Source organism: Galendromus occidentalis, unplaced genomic scaffold, assembly GCF_000255335.2.
Source record: "Galendromus occidentalis unplaced genomic scaffold, Mocc_1.1 scf7180000077511, whole genome shotgun sequence".
In the NCBI taxonomy this organism is placed as follows: domain Eukaryota; kingdom Metazoa; phylum Arthropoda; class Arachnida; order Mesostigmata; family Phytoseiidae; genus Galendromus; species Galendromus occidentalis.
In genome coordinates this window covers 1,073,782-1,093,276 of record NW_003805499.1, presented here as the reverse complement: position 1 = coordinate 1,093,276, position 19,495 = coordinate 1,073,782, and the positions used below count along the sequence as shown (strand labels likewise).

Here is a 19,495-nt window from a genome sequence, read left to right as displayed (position 1 = left end):
CTGCTCTCCCCAGCATCCACGAAACCACTCTCAGCCTTCTGGTATCGTGCAGATACTTCCGCTCTGTTTTTAATCTTCGGCGCTTCCTTCTCCAAATTGGGTGGAGAAGGAGACGGGTGGGGAGTTTCTCATTCGCTCTCGCCCTACCACTGAGAGTGTCTTGACAGAGAGCGTCGAATAGAGCCAGCGAAGCCGAGATACCCTCGGCGGGAGAGCGGCTCGACATCCTCGAGCATCAGATACGAAGCTGAGAAATGGTTCGCACTTAGCGGCAGTGTTCATCGCGAGTTGGACTTGACTTCTGTGGAAGGAGCGATAGGGCATGACTTCCATCCTAAACTTCCATCTCTCCCCGGAGGAAAGCCTCGAGAGAAGATCAAAGAACTGTTGAATGTGAATTTCGACATGAGAGATCCCCGCATCTACATGAGTAGCGCTATGAAGAAGCTCCGGAGGGTCGGTACTCCGCCAGCGACAGCCGCCGAGCAGCCCGCCTGCTCTTCGAGACATTGGCGCGACTCACCGAGCGAGTCGGACCGACTACGGCGCGGCAGTCGCATCGCAGCCTGTGCGTCTATCATCAGAGTCGTCGTCGGACGACGCCGCCGTTGTTGCGGATCTTCTGACCCTCTGATGCCGCGCGTGCGTTTGTTGTCGTTCCCGACTCGATTGTAGTTCGTAGTTTCTGGCGGCGGAGTTTTTGATTTCGCGAGTGCCGGGTCAAGACTTTCTCCCGGAGACGGAAATCGGGAGACAGCTAGAAGAGTCGCCGTTACGTACGACTCAGTAATTCGAGACCGTCATAATTCTAGAGATACCGGAAGGAACCCTCGATTCGTATCGCTGTGTGACTTTCACCTCGACACTGTATTGTCCGGCTCCCGGATCACGACCCCTTGGGTGCTCCCCAGTGACTGGGACCGCGTCTGTGCGGTCGAAGCATCCGGTTCCTGTGTCCCGCTACAAGCCCGGAAGTCTCGGTCTCATGGAACTCTAGATCTGGAGAGAGATGCGGTTTTTCGCTTCTGTTCTGACGGCTTCCGTCTGTGTTCTCTGGACTGAGGCAGCTACCCACGACGCCATCTCCGGTCAGAAGAAAGCCGACTGTGATCATCCGGCGAAATGTGAAGTCGGCGAGAACCTAACCTGTTTCCACAATACACTGAGCTACAGTAGCACGAGCTTGGAACTGGTTGACGATGTGGAGAACTTGCTGAGTGTTGACGAAAAACTGGAACAATGGAAGACAGCCCTCAGTAGGATACCCCGATGCTGGAGACTGGTGCAGCCCTTGCTTTGTTCATTGTATAGACCCCCTTGCACGAACGGATCGGTCCCGTTGCCCTCTTACATACTGTGTGACCGAGCTCGCACCGCGTGCAGAATCGCTGCCACCCGGGGGATTCAATGGCCACATTTCCTCAGCTGCGAAAGGGATATCTTCAGGAAAGAATGCAAGCACGACGTAAAAACTTTCCGCATCCCGTCCAACGTCACTAGGGAATGCATGTCCCCTCTAGTGTACACGGCAAATCAAGAATCCTGGTATCCCGAAATCGACGAGTGCGGGATATCTTGTCGACAGCACCCGTTGCTCTCGACCGGCGAGCAGTCTTCCATGCACGAATTCGTCGTCTGGATTACTGCGCTGTCCGCAACCTGCTGCCTCCTCAGTGTTGCGACCTATCTCACCGATTGGGAGTCTTCGAAAAAATACCCAGCCGTGACCGGGTTCTACGTCAGTGTCTGCCTGTTGATAGTCTGCGTTGGGTACTCGGCGCAGTTCTTCGTCGGAGCTGACGGCATCCTGTGCAAGAAAGATGGAACCATCCGTCAGGGGGAGCCCAACGCTGAGGAAAACTTCGCGTGCTTGACAGTTTTCATAGCGTGCTACTATTTCCTCTTCGCTGCTTTAGCCTGGATCGTGGTAATGTGCTACGCCTGGAGCGAATCCCTCTTGCGTTCCTCGTCTCGGGGAGGTATCAGCGAAGGCCACACCACCCATATTATCGCGTGGTCCATTCCATTCATGCTCACCCTGACCGCGATGGCGGTATCGGAAGTTGAGGCCGATTCCGTTTTGGGAATCTGCTTCGTGAGTCAGAACTCCATCTACGCTCGTCTAGGCTTCGTTTTGCTCCCGAGTTCCATTGGCATACTATTCGCGTTCGCTCTGTTGGCCCGTCTCGAGTACAAGCTAATGAAATTGAAAAGCAAATCCTACGACGAAAACACACAGCGCAGTGCCCTGGACGATAAGACGCTCGAGAATGTCGAGAAAGCCATTCGCTGGCTCTGCATAGTGTTGGTATTCCTCTCTTTGCTGCTACTGGTGAACCTCTACTGCCACATCTATGAGTTCCGTCACGCTTCAGCATGGAGACGATCTCTTCGAGAACACCTTTCGTGCCGAGCGAACTTGCGTCACAACAGCGGCGAGCTCTTCAACAACGAAATCGTCACCTGCGAACCCAAGAGCAAACCAAGCATCGCGATGCTGAAGATACATCTGAGCGTTTTTTTGTTCGCCTGCGTGGCAAACCTCCTCGCAACTCTGCACTTGGTCGCGACTGACGCATGGACCACGCTTCGTAAGAAAATCGGGGACCCCCCAGCCGTGACCTCGCGACATTTGAAGAAAAAGAACCTTATCGCCGACGCTTTCGAGATTCTGCGTAGGGAGCAAGAGGCGGAAGAGGAGGATGGAGCCCCGGACTCCGTATCCCAGAGTTTCCAGCCGGGCTGGCCAGGCGTTCTTCAACCACTGAGAGTGGTTCCGTCGCCGGCCATGATCGCCCGGAGGTATTCGTCCACGAGCGACGTGAGTCGACAAGCCGCAACCTGGGCACAGACCATGGCTCGTAAGAGGAAAACGCGTAAGGAAAGAGATCGTCATCGAGTGGTCGAGAAAACGACCTCGACCGGTGACCTCGGGGGTCCATACGGTGTCACCACCCCGCTCATACCTCAGATCGCGGCCGCCTTACCCATGGTCAATAAATGTTTCACGAACAAGAAGAATCTCATAAATCCACCTTTCACTCACGGGATGTCGGGTGAATCGCGGAACAACAATCTCAGTCCTTTCCGCCCGAAATTCCCGTCCATATCCCCTCGTTCGGTCTCGCAATCGCCGTTGAAAGCCGTATACGCTACGCCCTCAACACAAGCTCCGATCGCCTATATTCCACCCATGTTCCCGGTTCTCAACCCTTACACCGGATATCCAATCAATCCGTATTCGCCGTTCTATATGCCGCCACCGCATATGATGGCGACAGCGATGTGCAACGAATTTGTGCCTTTCCCAGACGTGGACAACATCAAGTCTCCTCTGATACCCTTGCGGGCCCATGAGACCGGTAGCGAAGCTTCGTTCAAGATGCCGCTGCCGTCCGACACTGAGTACGATACTGAGGCTTACAGACCTCAAACAGCAATACCGAGAGATGCTCGACAACCGAGATCTGGAAAGTTGTCAGTGATGCCAAAAAAAACTAGTGGTTTCTTCAGCAGCTGATCCAGAGACCAGCTCTCTTCCTGAGTGTACAAAATCATCCTTTGTGTTGTATATATGATGTACCTAATAAAAGAGGGGACAAATTCTCAATCATTTATAAGACTGTTTTTATTCTGAATTCGCTCATATCGACATTCCCGATTAGTATTGCGAACCCTATTCCCTCGTCCGATGTCCGAGGTTTTCCTCACTAACGGATGTCTAATAGGACGGTCGTCTTTCCCTCGCTCTCTGTTGTTTCAATGGCGGAGGATCTATCGTTACGAATCATAGAGCTGTCAAGCTCTGTGAATGAATCGGAGCTTCTGAGGGATGGCTTCGGGGAAGAAGCCGTCGGCTTCCGCCAGCTGGATATTTTGCCCTTCCGCAGGTTCGATCCGGAAGCGCTGTATGATCGCAGCAGCGTACAGGAACACCTGGAAATTCGCGAAGGTCTCCCCGGGACATGCGCGTTTGCCTAGAACCGAGCTTGCTCATGAAAATCGGATTCTGAATCGTGAAGCTCGAGTTCGACCTGGATGACACTCTCATATCGCTTCCGAACTGGGGCCCCGGATATCGTTCTGGTACTCACCAACAGCGAAGGAGAGGACGTCTGGGCTTTGAACGAACTCGCCGTTCTTGTTCAAGAATCGTCCGGGGTTGAATTCTTTTGGGTTTTCGAAGACGGTGGGATCGAAATTAGCGCTCGCCAAGTTATAAATGATAGTCGTACCCTTCGCTACGTCAAAGCCTCGAATCTTGGTATCGCGGAGAGCTCTGAAAAGAATCAATATCATTTTGATGATTCTCCATCCTTGCCGTGGCAAACGCGCTGATATCGGGTCATCTGAGCGCATAAATCACGACAACATTTCAGCTCGAAACAACCCTCACCTCCTGAGGAGCCCGAAGGGAACGACGGGGAAGATTCTCATCGTTTCCGAGATGAATGCGTTCACGAGGTGCAGCTTGCCGTGGTCTGCCCAAACAGGGAGACGTGAGACACCAAGCTCTCTGGTAACTTCCTGCAGAAAGGGTTTGATATCGAGGAGCCTTTCCACAGCATTCAGATCGAGGGGAGCCGATTATATGATCTTCTTGACGGGCGCTCACCTGATGAAGCCGCGCCTGGAGCTGCGGATAAGCAGCCAAGCATTGCAACAAGTATTCCACGGTAGTGGCCGTCGTGGTGCTTCCAGCCGCGAAAAACGCGATGCACGAGCCTCTCGAGGTCGCTTCTGTGGAATCGAACGAATGTCAAGAACTATCAGAAATTCTTCGAATCCGAAATCGAGAAAGCGCTGGGGCGCCGGCTCCTCAGACCTCCTCCTCACCTGAGAATAACCCCGAGTTCGCCCGCATATGTGCGATCAAGTGGTCCATGAAATCCCGTTTGTCACTCTCCGTGAAGTTCATCTCGTGAGTTCGTATCTCCTCACTTCGGAAGAATGGTGAGAAATTAGTTTGATCTCTCTTAGCTTCCAGCGATCGGTAGAAGGTTGGGAATCACTCACTCCAGGATTTCACTGGTCGCTCTCGCAGAAGTGACGAAGTCGTCGACTACCCTGATCTTCAGGAAGGCGCAGATATCGGTGAGAAACGGTACTGAAGTGGTCACATTGAGCACTGAAGCAGCTTTTAGGAATGTTTGTAGGAAGTCGTTGAGGCAGCGTCGCTTCGGATGATCATAAGGCAGACGATCCCCGAAGACCAATGTCGCAATGTTGTTTGAAATCGAGGCCAGAGCCGTGGAGTTCGGATCGTAGGGCGATCCGTTCGCCGCCGAAAGTTCGTCCAGGAACACGGAGACTTCATCCTGGAGATGTCGAAAGAAAGCCGCTCAGGTATTCCGCGAGACAGCAACAGGGATGAATCAGTCCCCGACGATTGCCGCGCGGATGAGAGCCAGAGGAGGGACAAACCTGGATTTTCCCCTCCATCAGAGGAGTTTTCCCGAAGCCAAGCTCTCGGAGGGCTTGGACCGAGGCGTTTCTACCTGATTTCCATCTTTCATTCTCCATCGAAACGAAGGCTGTGGGTATTCGACGCGATTATCCAGCGCATTCATAGATCGATATGGTATGTATGGCCGAGAACGTGACGGGAGACTTCGGCCTCTATGATATAATCTATCCAGGAAGAGTGGATCGTCACTTACGGTGAGCTTTCGTCAGCTTCGATGAGTACTCGATAGCTCCGAAGGGCGGTCGACCTAGGAAGTCATCGCTCTTCAGGACTTCTTTCACCAGTTCCGAACCATTCACCATAATGGCATCCGTCCTCCCAAGCCGAAATCTGAGGAGGGGATATTCAATGGTATAATACATACGATCGCGATCGTCCGTCGTGCCGTTCCCGGGGCGGAACCAGCGTCCTACGGGAGTCGAACCGCTACGGATTCATACCGCAATGGGTCTTGATTCTGTTCTCGCGGGATTCTCTTGATATCTACTACGGAGTCCGGACCTCTCCCGGTCGGAAAATGATTACGAAAATTATTTTCTCGATCCTTCTCCTTCCGGTCGGCGTCTCCTTCCTCCTGGGATGACGAGACAGAGCGCATGAAGAATTTTCCATCGCCCTCGACATCTGCATCTCTGTTCCGACAGACGTCAGGTGGCGCGCCAGGCTGACTGGTTGAGGAACGAGCCGTTTCGACCGACCGGATCGCTGAATAGATCGAGCACCAACCTGAAAACCGGCCCATATTCCGCGGCCGTGTCTCTCGCGAGTTGAACTAGATTCTTGCGGAAAAAAAGATAGGGCACGGTCCCGAACAGCGGCAAGCCATAGAAACTTGGGGGATGTTTCTGATTGGAAAGGAAGCCTCTCCATTGGATCCAGTGAACCAAACACGCAACACCCAGAAACAAGCCAATTTCGAGCCACATGGTCGCGCTCTGGACGTTCCGTTTCAGAATGTCCGCGACGATCGAATCCGATGACGATGCGTATCGCTTCGTTAGGGAGAGAGTCGGGAGCGATTTGAGCGACAGCCGAATGATAATGCTCCACCTAGAATTGGTGCCCTTAGCCCCATACGAGATCATGACTCGCGGAATTCCTCTACAACTCACTCATCTATCGGCGATCGCATCGGAGCGCCTTAGATTAGGGGATCTCGCTCTAAAGTGTCCATCTGACCATGTCGATCACCTCCCGGAGCCTGAAAGCTCTAATTCGACTACTTCGTGAATTCGTCTGCTCCACCGGACGGCAGCGCGGCGACTGCGTAGTGCCCCTCCTCTGCCTTCCCCTCCTAAGAGATCCAAGATGCTTCCTCGCCAGAAGTTGATAGCACGGGCTTCGCTCCGGAATGCTGCGCCGCTTTCTTTCCCCAGTTTACTGCGGCATCCTGAGTTGTTCGTCGCATCAAGACGGATGTTTTGAAGCATCGCGGCGAGCAGTTCAGAGAGGTGGATCCATCAATCCCAGACGACCATCAGGGAGAGAAAGCCAGTCAAGGTTACGACAACCATCAGGATGCAGTTTATTTTCCGTCACTCACGCCGCGTCCTCGGTCCACGAGAAAAGCCTGGATTACTAATCCGAGCGACATCAATCAGTCGAACGGAATCGCTGAGTCTATGTACACGATACAAATATACGGGGGCTCCGATTATTAACCGGGGGCCGATTTCCAGCATCGAAGATACATCATGAGAGCGTGGATACCGATGCAGATCACTTGCTCCCGTTCTTCTCCAGATAACGCTCCCATTTCTTGTGGTTGAGCTCACTGAGATCGTCTAGAGATGCGATTAATTTAAGATATCTGCAACGAAGAACGAGGGGTTCCATGGGTTGAGATGTCTTTGGAGAAGATTCCCCTTCTCTGAGCCCTCCTCCTCAAAAATGGCTCTATTCGTTCTACCTGCCGAGTTTGATGAGTTCTCTATCGGTGTCGCGGTTGAAATGAGCTTCTCTGAACGGCCGTATCTTCAGTCCATTCTGGGGATTCATGATGAAATTCCGCGAAACGTCATCGAACATTATCGTATTTTTGGCTGAATATTGCGGATATTTCCCCCATATGACACCGAGCGGCTTGCACTGGAAAGCGACAAGAGTGTTGAGAATATGTGGCATGGAAAATTCTGGATTCGTATCCGCGGGAGAAAACATCGACTGGACTAACGTCAAGAACTCCGCGTTCGGGAACCCATACAGAGATCATGGAAGCCGAATCTAGATGGAAGAGGATTTTGTAGGCGGGATGGCCTAGAAATAGAAAGAAAGCCGGTAAGCAGGGAGCCTTAAGCGCGATCTAGGTTCGGGGTCGTCATCGGCCTTGTCTTGTGCGAGTTACCCGTTACTCCGAGTTCTTTCATCTTCACATCAATCCACTTCATCGAGGTGGCGCTCCAGATAACTATATCGTAGTCTTCATAAGCAGCGGTCAGGAACTCGTGTAGAAAAGGTCTTTTCAACTCTGCAGCGCTTTCGGCAGAAGATCTGTGATCTGGAATTGAACATTGGAATTGTGACTCTGTTCGGAGGGCAATCTGGCAAGTCATGAACAATGCGTGTACTAAGGTCACTCATTGTCAGTGTTGAACGACGACAGTTTCGAGCAACATACCGAACAGCGTGTAATCAATGTCGAGGACGAGTAGCTTCTTGTTTTCACGAGGTTCCGTGAACTGATTTATCTTTATCGTAGAAACGCGTCTCTGAATCTTATCGAGGAACTCTTGTCTCTGTGGCACAGCGATGATCACTTCCTCGATGTCGAAATCATTCACGACCTGTCAGATAGTCGAATTAGATATGCGAATTCGGGGGGGAGGGCAGTCCGGAGCGGGCTCCGATCAGAACAGCGAACAGGAAAAAATACTCGCACGAACCTCTGGTTTGACGTCGGGAAGTTCCATCGCTTTCATGATTGTTTCCTCCGAACTCCCGACCATCATGATTTTTTGTTTCTCTTTCAGACCCATGTCGCGCATGTGATCGGAGTCCACGGCGGGCTTGCCTGTGGGGGCGTAAATCGGAATCAGGCCGAATCTGGATCGATCGTCGGCCACTCAAGAAGTCGGAGTGATATTTCGAGGATAATTTTGAATGATTCGGCTCGGATCCTTCAAATCAATTCGTCAACCGAGGGAGCAAAACCTGCGGCCCGCCTTTTCTTTCCAGCTGTTTCAGGGTAGGAAAACTCGCTCGGCTTCGCCCTTACCGGGCGGCCTCTCTTCAATTTTCACGTATTTATCACTTGTGAAGGCTCTGAGACAAAGCCGAGACGATACATCCCGAAATTCGATTCCGTGAATCGAACATTGGTCGAGCTAATCCTCGCACTTTCGAGTTCGATTGCCATCTCGGTGATCGAGTGTTTCCGGTATGCTCAAGAATATATTTGAGAGCGATATCCCTTAGATAGACTCGGGACGGTATCTACACCATAAATCCCAAAATCAGACGTTTCGTTTGCGCATAAACTGAGACGATAGACTACCGTGAAACGAATCTGGTTCATGGAACGCCGTAGATCTCATTTGTTCGACCCTCTCTTGAACGACCAATCAGTGGTTGAGTGTCACAGATTAGGGATCCTCTCGATAACCGAGTTGTTTCGGTAGCTCACTCGCCTAAAAATGTGATCGTTTGCGTGACGAAAAACGGATATGTGAAGCGCGCACGGTGCTCGACGCCGGAAATCCGCTGGTGATAATCTGTGTTTGAATTTGAAGTCTCGCGAGAGCTCGACTCCGCTAATGTGCGGCACACATGACACACTCACTGAGTTCAAAGTAACAAGAGCCACTTCAATCGTCGGTCTCTCATTGTCCCCGAGTGAACGGCTTCCCTCCAACGTTGCTGTCGAACGAACCGCATTTCTAGCTCGAGGTATTTCGTTTGACGAGTTTCGCAGACTCTAGAGTGCGCTTATTCCGGTTCCACATGGCAGGAGTGCTCCGAGGTGGATGACGGGAAATCTATTGTTAGTGTACATCACGGTCCGATCCAGCGCTGGAAGGATTTAGGCTGGGGTGCCATCGGGACCGATTTGCGTTCAGTTTGGGGAGATGGAGTGCATCAAATGCACACGGGCAACTGTTCTGGCGTCGATCGTTTTCGTTTTTTTCGTTGCTCAGATGATCGCGTGTTATATCTCCCAGTCACTGACGTTGCAAATGAACACTTACCACACGCTGTTCAACTTCATGTCACTCGCGCTTATAGTGTACTCGCAAAAAACTGCTTCGAGCAAAACATTGAGAAACACGTTCGGTTCTGCGAGAACCGAGGTGGTGGGAACTCTGTGTGCCGTTCTGTTTCTTTACGCCTTGTGCTTCTCGATCACCACGCACTCGGTTCAGACTCTGTTTCACAAAGGTGAGCGGGTTTTGCCAGCCACTCTATTGCAAGCGAGTTGTTGGAATTCCGAAGCGTTTCAATGGTCGACGGACGGTACTCGGTCGTTTGAAAGATTCTGTTACTCTTCTAGAGCACGAAGACGTCGCTCCGAAATACCCGTTGGTAATCCTGATCTTCGGCGCGTTGTGTCTCTCATTGAATCTGTTCTGCCTTGTATTGATCGGCGGCCACGACAGAGGAAAACATCCAGGGAGTCACATCGTTGTGAGAGGCAACAAGCTCCAGGTAAATTATCTCGACTCGCATGCGAGCGGAGGATCTGCGACCGGATATTCACGTGAGCCGCGATGTTTCCAGGTGAACTTTGTAGAAAGAGGTAGCACTCAAGGGATCGACGTTCACAAACGAATGCGGTACCTCAGCGAAAACGGGGAAGAGGCACCCCAAATACCGGATCGCAAGCAAATTCCAATTATCAAGGACATACTGAAGTGTATCCGGACGACGAGTTCCTGCTTCACGGTGATCGTGTGCTCCCTCGTGATCATCTTCGCCGAGGTTGCATCTTTCGGGAAAACTTATTTCCGAGGATTCACGCAGATATGTGTATCAGAAACAAATTACGCACAACTGAATCTCGACTGATTCTCTCCAGGATGAAAACTACGTGAAATGCGCCGATGCGGACCTGGCCCTCATAACCGTGGCCGTGATCGTCGTCACATTCTATCCAGATTTACGGAATTCCGCTCTAATTCTACTACAGAGCGTACCGGAGGACGTAAAGCTCGACCAACTACAGGTGAGGCTCTTGGGAGCGGCTTTGGCCCTGCTCGTAATCATATAGACTGCCGAAAAACACTCGATCCCTGAAACTCTTTTTCCTCGACCCAACCAGCAACGGATGCTCATCAAATTCCCTGAGTTGATAAACTTGCATGATCTGCACATCTGGGCACTGAACGAGAATCACTGTATCGCAACGATTCACGTCACCCTCAAATTGTGCCACCAGGAGCACTTCGAAAAACTGAGCTACAGAATCGAAGACTTCCTGTACAACAACGGTAGGCGTTCCCCCTTCCCCCGTCTAATGCGATTCTCTCGGGAGCGTGAATCGGAATGTTTCTCGAGTGATCTATCACGGAGGGCTCTCGAATATCTTGATTACGGCCCACTCCACAGGTATTGATTCGGTGACAATCCAGCCAGAATTTTGTGAGGTCGAACCGACGGGACCGGTCAAATGCGCGACCAAATGCGACGCCTGTACACAGCAGACATGCTGCATCGGGGAACGATTGGATCAGAATTCTGTGGTATGCATGCGAGCTATTCCGGATAATGTGATGAATATTTCTGTCCGGAGTTCTTGGATCATTCACCTACATATAGCCGCGTCAACCCTAAAGGGGCGCACGAGCTTCGCGCAGCCAAATTCTCTCTTGCTCGGAGTCCAAGGATTCAACATCTTCTTCGATTGGACATCAGATCATTGCACTCCAACGATCCGTCTCGACACAGAGCACTGACAGAGCTTCGTTTCTCGGCAGGTCTTCGCCCAGAGGAGGCGACAGGGATCGAAAGAGAGCTTCATCATAAGTCCGAGCACAAGTCAGCAAGCCGAAGAAAGACAGAGCGCGCCTCTCACGAGCGAGGGAACTGAATAAAATGCCGAGATGTATTCCCGAGTGTTTTGCGTTGTTGTGATGTGATCTCTCCAGGAATACGGAACCCGAGAATGAAGAGAAGTCTATCGCGTCCCTACGAAGCTATCCCGAACCGGTGTCGTCCGTGGACGGCACCGTCATGGTCGGGAAACCTTCCCTTCACCGACCTGAGTTGTACAAGAACTAATGCAAGCGAATCCGAGTGGGCGCCCCATGAGAGCGATGTTATGGAATCTTCAAGGATGCCATGAGATTTACCACGATATGGAGAGAATGCAGAGCTTCCGCCTCACCTTTGCATTTGAGACCGAAAATTTTTTGGCGCTCACGACGGACGTCTGTTTTCTCCTCGAGAATTTTTTTTAAATCGGCCAAGGTCGTGGAGTCCTCCAAGTCTTCAATCGGGAACTCCCTGCCGGCCCACTTCACTATTATCGCTGGTAGCGGCATCTTGACTAAAAAGGAAACCCGTATCTCACTCAGTTTGAGCTCAAAGAGTTGACGGGAAATGATCTCCGAGGAAGCCGGGCCGAAGTTGGAAATACATTGCTCACCTCTCTAATTATGTGGGTGAACTTCAAGAAGACAGTGCGAATATGAGCGGATCCGGTGGAATTCCTAGATGGATTGGGACAGCTGAGAGTCTTGACGTGTGTGGAAAGAACACAGACGAAGATCGCCCTCCTATCGTCGTCGTTGTCCGTCTCGTGAAATGTTGTCTTTCAGGCGAATTTCGTCTGCTCCACATATTTCGTCCGGCGGATTTGCGCCAAAAGGACTCAAACTTGAGCATTTCTTCCAAGTACGGGTATCGAAAAGTTCTCCGAGGGACTAGTGAGATATTCCACGGAGCTCCCCGCTGGATTAGAGCATGTAGTCCTTTGTTCGCGTCAGCCGTTTCGGCGTAGTCTGACGCTGAAGCGGCCGCCGGCAAAAAATAGGAGACATTCGAAGCGGGGAGCGACCGCAAATGAAAAGCTTAGGCGACAAGTCTTCTCCGGAATGATTGCTTCGAGATATCCTCGACTCAGTGCAGACTCGATTGTTCTCTGTGGAAACTCCGCGAAACATTCCGAAATTCTCGTCGAGCTCGACGTCTCATAGACTATGTCTCTGACCCAGCATTCGGATAGGTTGTTTGCCTCCGACTGATATCGGGTATTCGGGTCCTTACGGACAGCTTGTGGACTCTGGGGGATGTACGTTTACGATTCCGAGCCCAGTTTTTCACATCGAGAATAGGACTCGTCTTAAAGGCCTACCTGTCGTGAAGTCTCGAACACATGGTGCGCGGATGGCTCTCTCATCGTCAGCTGAATCGAACGCGGTGTCGGCACCAGAACCGAAAACTCTCCAAAAACCCATGGCTACCGAGAATGCCTCCTGCATTCACAGAGGGAGTCGGAGAACGTGACTTGTGAGGGGATCCCGACCGCAATTATTTTGAGGAAGTCACCGAACGGAGGATGAGGTGATACGAATCCTGTGAGGGACTAGATATTCGTTTTCCGCCGAACCAAGATGCTTAGAGTCGTGCTGTCAGTCCGTTGGACATCCCGAAGAGGCTTGAGCAGTCATGAAGCCACCTCTAGGTTTTTGGAGTTTTTCGAGGGGAGGCAGCACGCCGTAGTTCCGTCAAGTCCTCTGTTGGCCCCACCAGAGACAGGTCTGCTATTCACCAACTCCGGAATGAATCAGGTGAGGACCCTAGGTGGAGGGTGATGACGAGCTCACTCTCAGCCGGAGCCCTCCCGGAAGCAGTTGGTGAAACGATTCGAGGTAGAGACCAAGGCAGTATCTTGCAGTTCCACCGAATTCTCTCCGGCTACGAGGCTCCCGTAGTGAAGCGGGTGGCTTCCCTGCAAGATTGCGTGAGAGTCGGCGGGAAACACAACGACCTCTCGGAAGTCGGACTCGATGGACACCATCATACTTTCTTCCAAATGCTGGGCAATTGGTCCTTCGGTGATTATTTCAAGGTGAATCTCCCCTTATTGCTCCGTACCTCCTAGCGCTTAGCGAGTATTTATAAAATCTCCGAGCATTCGGGACTTCATAAATTTATCTTCAGGATGAAGCGTGCGGCCTCGCGTTGGAGCTGCTCACTGTCTGCTATGGATTGAGGAAAGATGATCTGGTTGTGACCCATTTCGGGGGTGATGCGGATCTTGGACTTCCGTGTGACTTTGAAACAAGAGATATCTGGCTGAGACTTGGGTGAACATTTTATCTACCAGGGATTTTGAAGGTCTTCAAGGTGAATAACTCGTCCCCGCCGAATGTAAATGGCAATTGATTCCCAGTTTCCCCGAGAGAGCCGTTCTGGCGAAAGGCGTTCGCGACAATTTCTGGGAAATGGGCAAGACAGGTCCCTGTGGTCCCTGCACAGAAATTCATGTGGTTGTCGACGGACAATTGAGAGAGATCTGGAATCTGGTTTTCGTCCAATACAACAGGTATACGGTTCGAATACAAGCTTTTCGCTATAATAAATCCGACGAGCTCAGGCATCGAAATTCAAGCGACTCTCGAATCAGGTTGTCCGATGGGAGCTTACGACCACTCGAAACGCCCTTCGTGGACACCGGGATGGGGCTCGAACGGCTCTGTGCGCTTCTGCAAGGAAAATCGTCGAACTACGATACGGACCTCTTCAGGCCGATGATCCAATACTTGGAGAAGGTAAGTCGTTCTTGTCCGGGTCTAGGAGTTTCTCACCGCTACAGATGTAAGTGTATCAGCCTTCGATCTGAGTGAGTATCCCTTTTTCTCGCCGCAGACGAGCGGCAAAACTTACGGAGGCTCCTTCACCAGTCTCGAAGACTGTGCTTTCCGATTGGTGGCCGATCATGGTCGAATGGCGGCAAAATCCATCGACCAGGGAATTCTCCCTGATCACGTCGATGCAGGGTAAGAGGAAACCAGAGCCTTGCTCCTTCTCCGCCAGGAAGGAACGCTCTCCCACTCATTCGAGCACCTTCTCAGGAACAAACTGCGTCAGGTGATCCGTCGCGCGACTCACGCTGCCCGCGACCGACTCAGACTTCAACCCGGGGTGGTCAGCAACACGTGCGCGATAGCTGCTGAATCCTTGAAACTCGAAAATGTAAGCTACGATCTCGTTCCGGAAACATTGCATGGCCCAACAGAGAGAACTCCTGTTGATGTCCAACTTTGGACTTCTGCAGATCGATCGTATCAAGAGTATAGTCGATGAAGAGGAAAGACGCTACATAGTGATGCTGAAGAAAGCCGACGGCTACCTCAAGGAGGAGGATGGAGTAGAAACTTTGAGCGGTAAGTCTTCCCAATGGGACTTCGCGCTTGCCCTCAGTTTGGAGATCCGGAGGAATATCCGAAAGGCACACTTGTGAGGTGTGTCAAGTCGCGTCACCGTTGCCTTCCGTGAGCTCCGTTCGTAACGTCGACATCCGATGGGCGAATCAAGACGCGAATCTCGAAAGAGTTGAGGATCGTTGACATCGAGTCTCAGCATTTCGAAATGCTAGTCGGCAACCTGAGAATTCCGTGTTGTTTCCCTCTCTCGGGGAAACGCGTATCCATGCGCTGCGCCGATCGAGGCGGTCTTCAATCAATCCAGGGAGACGCTGCGCTCATTCTCGCATCCGATGCGCCGAGAATGCCAACGAGTTCTAAACCTGCCATGTATGTTCGGATCGCCTGTGTGAACCGAATCAATGTTCTCCTGTCATCGTTGCCCCAAGAAAATTCGATCAAGCTCCGAAGAAACCACGTCTACGATAAGATTATTTTTATTCGGAACATGTCACGCTCTCAGAGTTTTTCCCTTGGGCGTGTTATATGATTCCGGCCGGCCGCTCATGACCGTTTTCCCTGCGTGCGCGAGATGTCCGGCAACCGCGCCTCCTATCGTTGACATGACACATGTCAGCGGCCACCGTTGCCAAGGCTCGTCCCAATCGAGGGGGATAGGGATGGCTCCAAGCCAGCAACCCATCAATGTACAGATGACCACGTACACCAACGAACGTTCCATGACGTGATCAATCCTGCGAAAACGAGAGTCCCGTTTTTTATTATCTGCCTCTGTTCCTATGAAAGCCGGGATCGTATCAGACTGAACATCGTTCGCTCTCCCTCCAAGAATTTCGGATCAACCTACTTCCTTTGGAAGAATAGGCGGTCCAGCGTGACCGTGCTGCAATCGGTCAGCCACGCCAAAGGCCATGCTGTCAGAGCAGCGATGAAACAGGACAACAAGAAAGTTTCATATATCGCATCGATGAGCGGCGCTCCGAACAGCACAATCGAGATGTGGATGGCGAGTATCGAAGCGGCACCGAAAATCGCACGCCGGATGTATGTTTCCGCCTGCAAAAGAGAGAATATGATTTCGGCTCGTGGGGCTGTCGATTGGAGAATTCAGCTCTCTCAAGGTCAGCCCCTGGGAGCTCAGAAAACGGGGGAGCCGTTGAAGGTCCCGTTCCGCCTGCGGAGAGTCTCGCGAGGAGATCGCGATCGCTCTATGAAATAAATTGTCTCTATCGTGGGGACAGTGCTCGAATGGAGTCCACGAAGCTCACCGGTACGTCTTTGGGGTTGAATGTTGAGCCGACCTTCTTGTCGTACCACCACAGAGTCGAAGCTTGGACGAAAAGCACCGCCAGAAGTAACAGTGGCAATCCGAGATCGATGTCCGACACTATGAAGCTGCCGAAAACGCCGGGCAGCAGGAGAAAACTCAGTGCGAAGGCTGCCGTCACATGGTAGAACAGAGTTAGACGTGAAGATCCTCGGATGTCCATGCCGGAGGGAGATCGAAGTGATCTCCGGAATTCTCCCGCGCTCCCCCTCCTCCGAAGCTGAGGAAGAAATCCTCGGGACGGAGTCTGGGAGATAGGTGATGTTGTCAACAGTCAGAATCTCTAAAGCTCGGAAGAAATGGACGGAGAGGACTGAGTCGATTGACAGCGCGGGAAATTCACCGAAGGAAGCCCGGTTTTTCGCTTTCATTAGAGCTCCCCTACAGAAACAGTTCATCGTCGATCACCAAAAAATGTCCCGACTTTGAAAGTGTATTCCCGCGTCTTGAAACTCTCAAGGAATCCCGCCCTTGAGCTCATCTAATTGGCTTTTCATCTAATTGTACCGAATCTATGATTCTTTCCAGGGACGACAGCCTGGAAATTGTACCAGCTTTGTGGGCTCCCCAAAGACAACATTGTAGACATCTGCTCCCAACGCGGAATCAAGGTAGGGAATCGTTAGCGAATGTATTTCCCCGAGACATGGAGGTGCACGCCTTCTGTGGGGGATTCGTTGCCCTTGTCTGCCTCGGAATATCCGGCTTGATTCCTCAACGCTCTTGAAACGTTCAATCAATTTAGGACATAGACTGGGCTCAATTCGATCAGCATCTCGAAGATTTCAAGCGGAAATCCGTGGGACCAAATGTCCTTGCGAAATTCAACCTTCCAAAACACATCGACTCTGTAACGAAGCGGAAGCTCCCGGTCACCGACTACTCAGCTGTCTATTGCAACCGATTTGGTAATTCGAAATTTCCGTCGGCATCCCCCAAGTTTTCCCCTTGAACCATGAAGCAGAAACCCGAATTCCGCGATGCTCTCCCGGTAGTGAAGCTCCTGATATGAGAGTTTAACGAAGTCTTTTTTTCCAGAGATGCATTCGGAAATACTTTACGCAGGGCAAGAGGGTCCTGACTGCGTCGTCGTGACACGCGAAACATGTTTCTACCCAGAAAGTGGTGGTCAAGTATCCGACGTTGGCACTCTCTGCTCCAGCGTGAGTTCTTATAAACTTGTCCCTGAGGCTACCATCCGATCGAGCCGGTACAGGGATTTCAGGGAAGTGGGTGCCTGGCTCCCTTCGGAAGCTGAGTGGATGGACTCTCCCTTTGCAGGGGTCGGAGAGTGAAGTGGTCAGAGTGGTGAAAGTCGGAGAATATTTATATCATCTGTGTAGCGGTAGAGCTCCACTAGAACACTCGTCAGTTGAAATGAAGGTCGACGTGTCCAGACGGAGGAATTGTACTCAGCATCACACGGCCGTACATCTGCTCAATGCGGCCTTAAAGGAACAGCTCGGAGCCGGCGCTGTACAGAGAAGTTCTTTGGTCGACGGAGAGCATTTTCGTCTAGAAATCGCATCACGGTAAACATCTCAAACTCGTTGTCTCTGAGGGTTGGGTGCGACCCTCCGAATCTGCTACTGCTATACTCGTTTCCACAGTTCTGCGGTGGATGTGAAGTCGGCAGAAGACTTCATAAACAATGCGATCAAGCTCAACCACGCTGTCAAGTGGGAGGAGGTCGAGAGAGAGATCATTATGAACGATTCGAGCATCATCAAGCTCCCAAACGAGGTCTATCCCGCGAAAGTTCGCCTCGTCCAATGCGGCGATGTCTCGAAGGAACCTTGCTGCGGAACGTGAGTGCAGCTCGCCGGCTGTCGGGACATCCAACCCATTCCCACGTCCACCCCGCCTTCGAAATGACTGAACGGCGCCCTCAGGTCTCTGAATTCCGTCATCTGATTCCCCGGCTCTGATGGTTCCAGGCATGTCAATTCCACGGGAGAAATCCCTCCTGTAGTGATCGTCGGTTCTCGGTCCGCTGGAGCGAATGTGAAAATAGTGAGAGCCACTGCGAGTCGGGCGCATGTCGCGCGGGCTAATGCCGCGAAAGTTCATCAAGAGGTCGAACAGCTGGAAAAAGATTCGGAATCGCTCTCGGATGAGTACGCGCTCTATACCGGCAGAAAATGGTCCCCCGACAGGAGACCGTCTGGCGTCTAGAGGAGGGATCTATTTTCGTCCGTCCCGAGTATATATGTTAATCTCTCCTTTTAGTTATCGGGAAATCCAAGCAGCATCCACGCGGGTACGGGCCCTGAGGAATTTCATCGCGGCCGAATTGATGCCTCACCTGGATACGACAAAATCATTGATGCGTTTGGAAAGGATCGATGCCCGCGTCGTGAAGCTGACGAGACAGAACAGCAAGAGAATAGAGCCGGAGGTAGGTTTCCATCAACCGGATGAGTCGAGTCCTTCCCGATCACGGGACTCCTGCGTCCCGTCAACAAAAACTGACAATCCCCTCGAACATCTCGGTCCCTCCCTAAATCTATGTGTTCTACAGATCAGGGCTCGTCTGGATAGAATAACGGGACAGCCGGCTGTGGGCAGCATAAGCTTCGATTGTGACGAGAGTGTCGTCCGAAAAACGATGAAGGAGCGCGGGACATCCTCCTTCGTAATCCTCGAGTCCTGCGGTAGAGTTCACGTCTTGTGCAGGGTCACGCAATCGGTAAGCTCACCTGGCCTGCAAGCACACGCAGAATTGTTTTCAAGGGAAGCGACAATCTCTCGCCGCTTATCCGACTTCTTCTCTCGTTCAAGGAATCGTTCACCGCCAAAAGATGGGTCGCCTCCTTCATGGAGACAATCGGCCCTTGTGATGTACATGCTCACAGAGAAACCGATTTCGTCGCCGAGCTTTGCATGGATCCAGTCCTACCGCTCGAGCAGCTGGAGCATGCAGCGAGAGCCGTCTCGGAGAAACTCAAGGCGGACTGATGACGGTCCAGCGAGTAGATGGACAGGGGAAGAGACAATAAATGGATGGAAGGCTTCGCAATATGGCTATACATTTTATTTACACAAACCTCCCCATCGAGAGTAAGCGTATAGGTCAGTTTTTCGTCCGGTAATAATTGTCACCGTATCGTACACGCCCGGTGCACGCATCGAGGCTCGAATTTTTTCTAGATCAAAAGACATCTACACAGATCTACGTACTAGTTACAAGAATCCATTTCGTCTCCTCATGTTCTTACTTCCAAAATGATGTCGCTGAGCGCTTCTGTACGAAGCCTCTGATTTAAAAGCCAGCTACAACCCGGAACGCCTCGCGATATGAACAAAATCCGCTCAAAACTAAATTGAAGTCGTAATCTTCCTTCTGAACTTAAAGTACGCAATCGCTATCGGGTAGAC

At 51.6% G+C, this 19,495-nt stretch overlaps 5 protein-coding genes across 5 annotated transcripts; 3 read left to right on the top strand and 2 right to left on the bottom strand.

The window, feature by feature from the left end:
* The first annotated feature begins 1,009 nt into the window (after window positions 1-1,009).
* smo (smoothened, frizzled class receptor) lies at window positions 1,010-3,614 on the top strand. Its single transcript, XM_003747016.2, has one exon. The coding sequence runs from the start codon at window positions 1,010-1,012 to the stop codon at window positions 3,518-3,520; it is 2,511 nt and encodes an 836-aa protein (XP_003747064.1). The 3' UTR covers window positions 3,521-3,614.
* LOC100902468 (cytochrome P450 2C29) lies at window positions 3,606-6,427 on the bottom strand. The gene is made up of 9 exons (XM_003746957.2): window positions 6,194-6,427; window positions 5,661-5,797; window positions 5,425-5,534; window positions 5,017-5,318; window positions 4,837-4,940; window positions 4,616-4,740; window positions 4,397-4,527; window positions 4,095-4,279; window positions 3,606-3,977 (listed from the first exon to the last, which is right to left on the bottom strand). Exons 1-9 carry the CDS (start codon window positions 6,391-6,393, stop codon window positions 3,799-3,801), a joined length of 1,473 nt encoding a protein of 490 aa, XP_003747005.1. The 5' UTR covers window positions 6,394-6,427; the 3' UTR covers window positions 3,606-3,798.
* Window positions 6,428-6,975: 548 nt separating this feature from the next.
* Window positions 6,976-12,213, bottom strand: Ublcp1 (Ubiquitin-like domain-containing C-terminal domain phosphatase 1). Its single transcript, XM_003746955.2, has 8 exons — window positions 12,048-12,213; window positions 11,787-11,948; window positions 8,350-8,477; window positions 8,085-8,250; window positions 7,812-7,964; window positions 7,641-7,723; window positions 7,377-7,555; window positions 6,976-7,277 (listed from the first exon to the last, which is right to left on the bottom strand). The coding sequence occupies exons 2-8, from the start codon at window positions 11,941-11,943 to the stop codon at window positions 7,187-7,189; spliced, it is 957 nt and encodes a 318-aa protein (XP_003747003.1). The 5' UTR covers window positions 11,944-11,948; window positions 12,048-12,213; the 3' UTR covers window positions 6,976-7,186.
* On the top strand, window positions 8,942-11,514 carry LOC100902325 (zinc transporter 1). The gene is made up of 7 exons (XM_003746956.2): window positions 8,942-9,841; window positions 9,954-10,108; window positions 10,181-10,381; window positions 10,479-10,625; window positions 10,722-10,890; window positions 11,009-11,142; window positions 11,377-11,514. The coding sequence occupies exons 1-7, from the start codon at window positions 9,532-9,534 to the stop codon at window positions 11,491-11,493; spliced, it is 1,233 nt and encodes a 410-aa protein (XP_003747004.1). The 5' UTR covers window positions 8,942-9,531; the 3' UTR covers window positions 11,494-11,514.
* Window positions 12,214-12,819: 606 nt separating the features above from the next.
* LOC100899008 (alanine--tRNA ligase) lies at window positions 12,820-19,131 on the top strand. The gene is made up of 17 exons (XM_003747015.2): window positions 12,820-13,191; window positions 13,299-13,472; window positions 13,565-13,710; window positions 13,797-13,949; window positions 14,031-14,175; window positions 14,273-14,403; window positions 14,479-14,599; window positions 14,682-14,790; window positions 16,646-16,728; window positions 16,863-17,025; window positions 17,156-17,280; window positions 17,399-17,649; window positions 17,728-17,925; window positions 18,055-18,234; window positions 18,347-18,515; window positions 18,639-18,806; window positions 18,899-19,131. Exons 1-17 carry the CDS (start codon window positions 13,015-13,017, stop codon window positions 19,073-19,075), a joined length of 2,670 nt encoding a protein of 889 aa, XP_003747063.2. The 5' UTR covers window positions 12,820-13,014; the 3' UTR covers window positions 19,076-19,131.
* The last annotated feature ends 364 nt before the right edge of the window (window positions 19,132-19,495 follow it).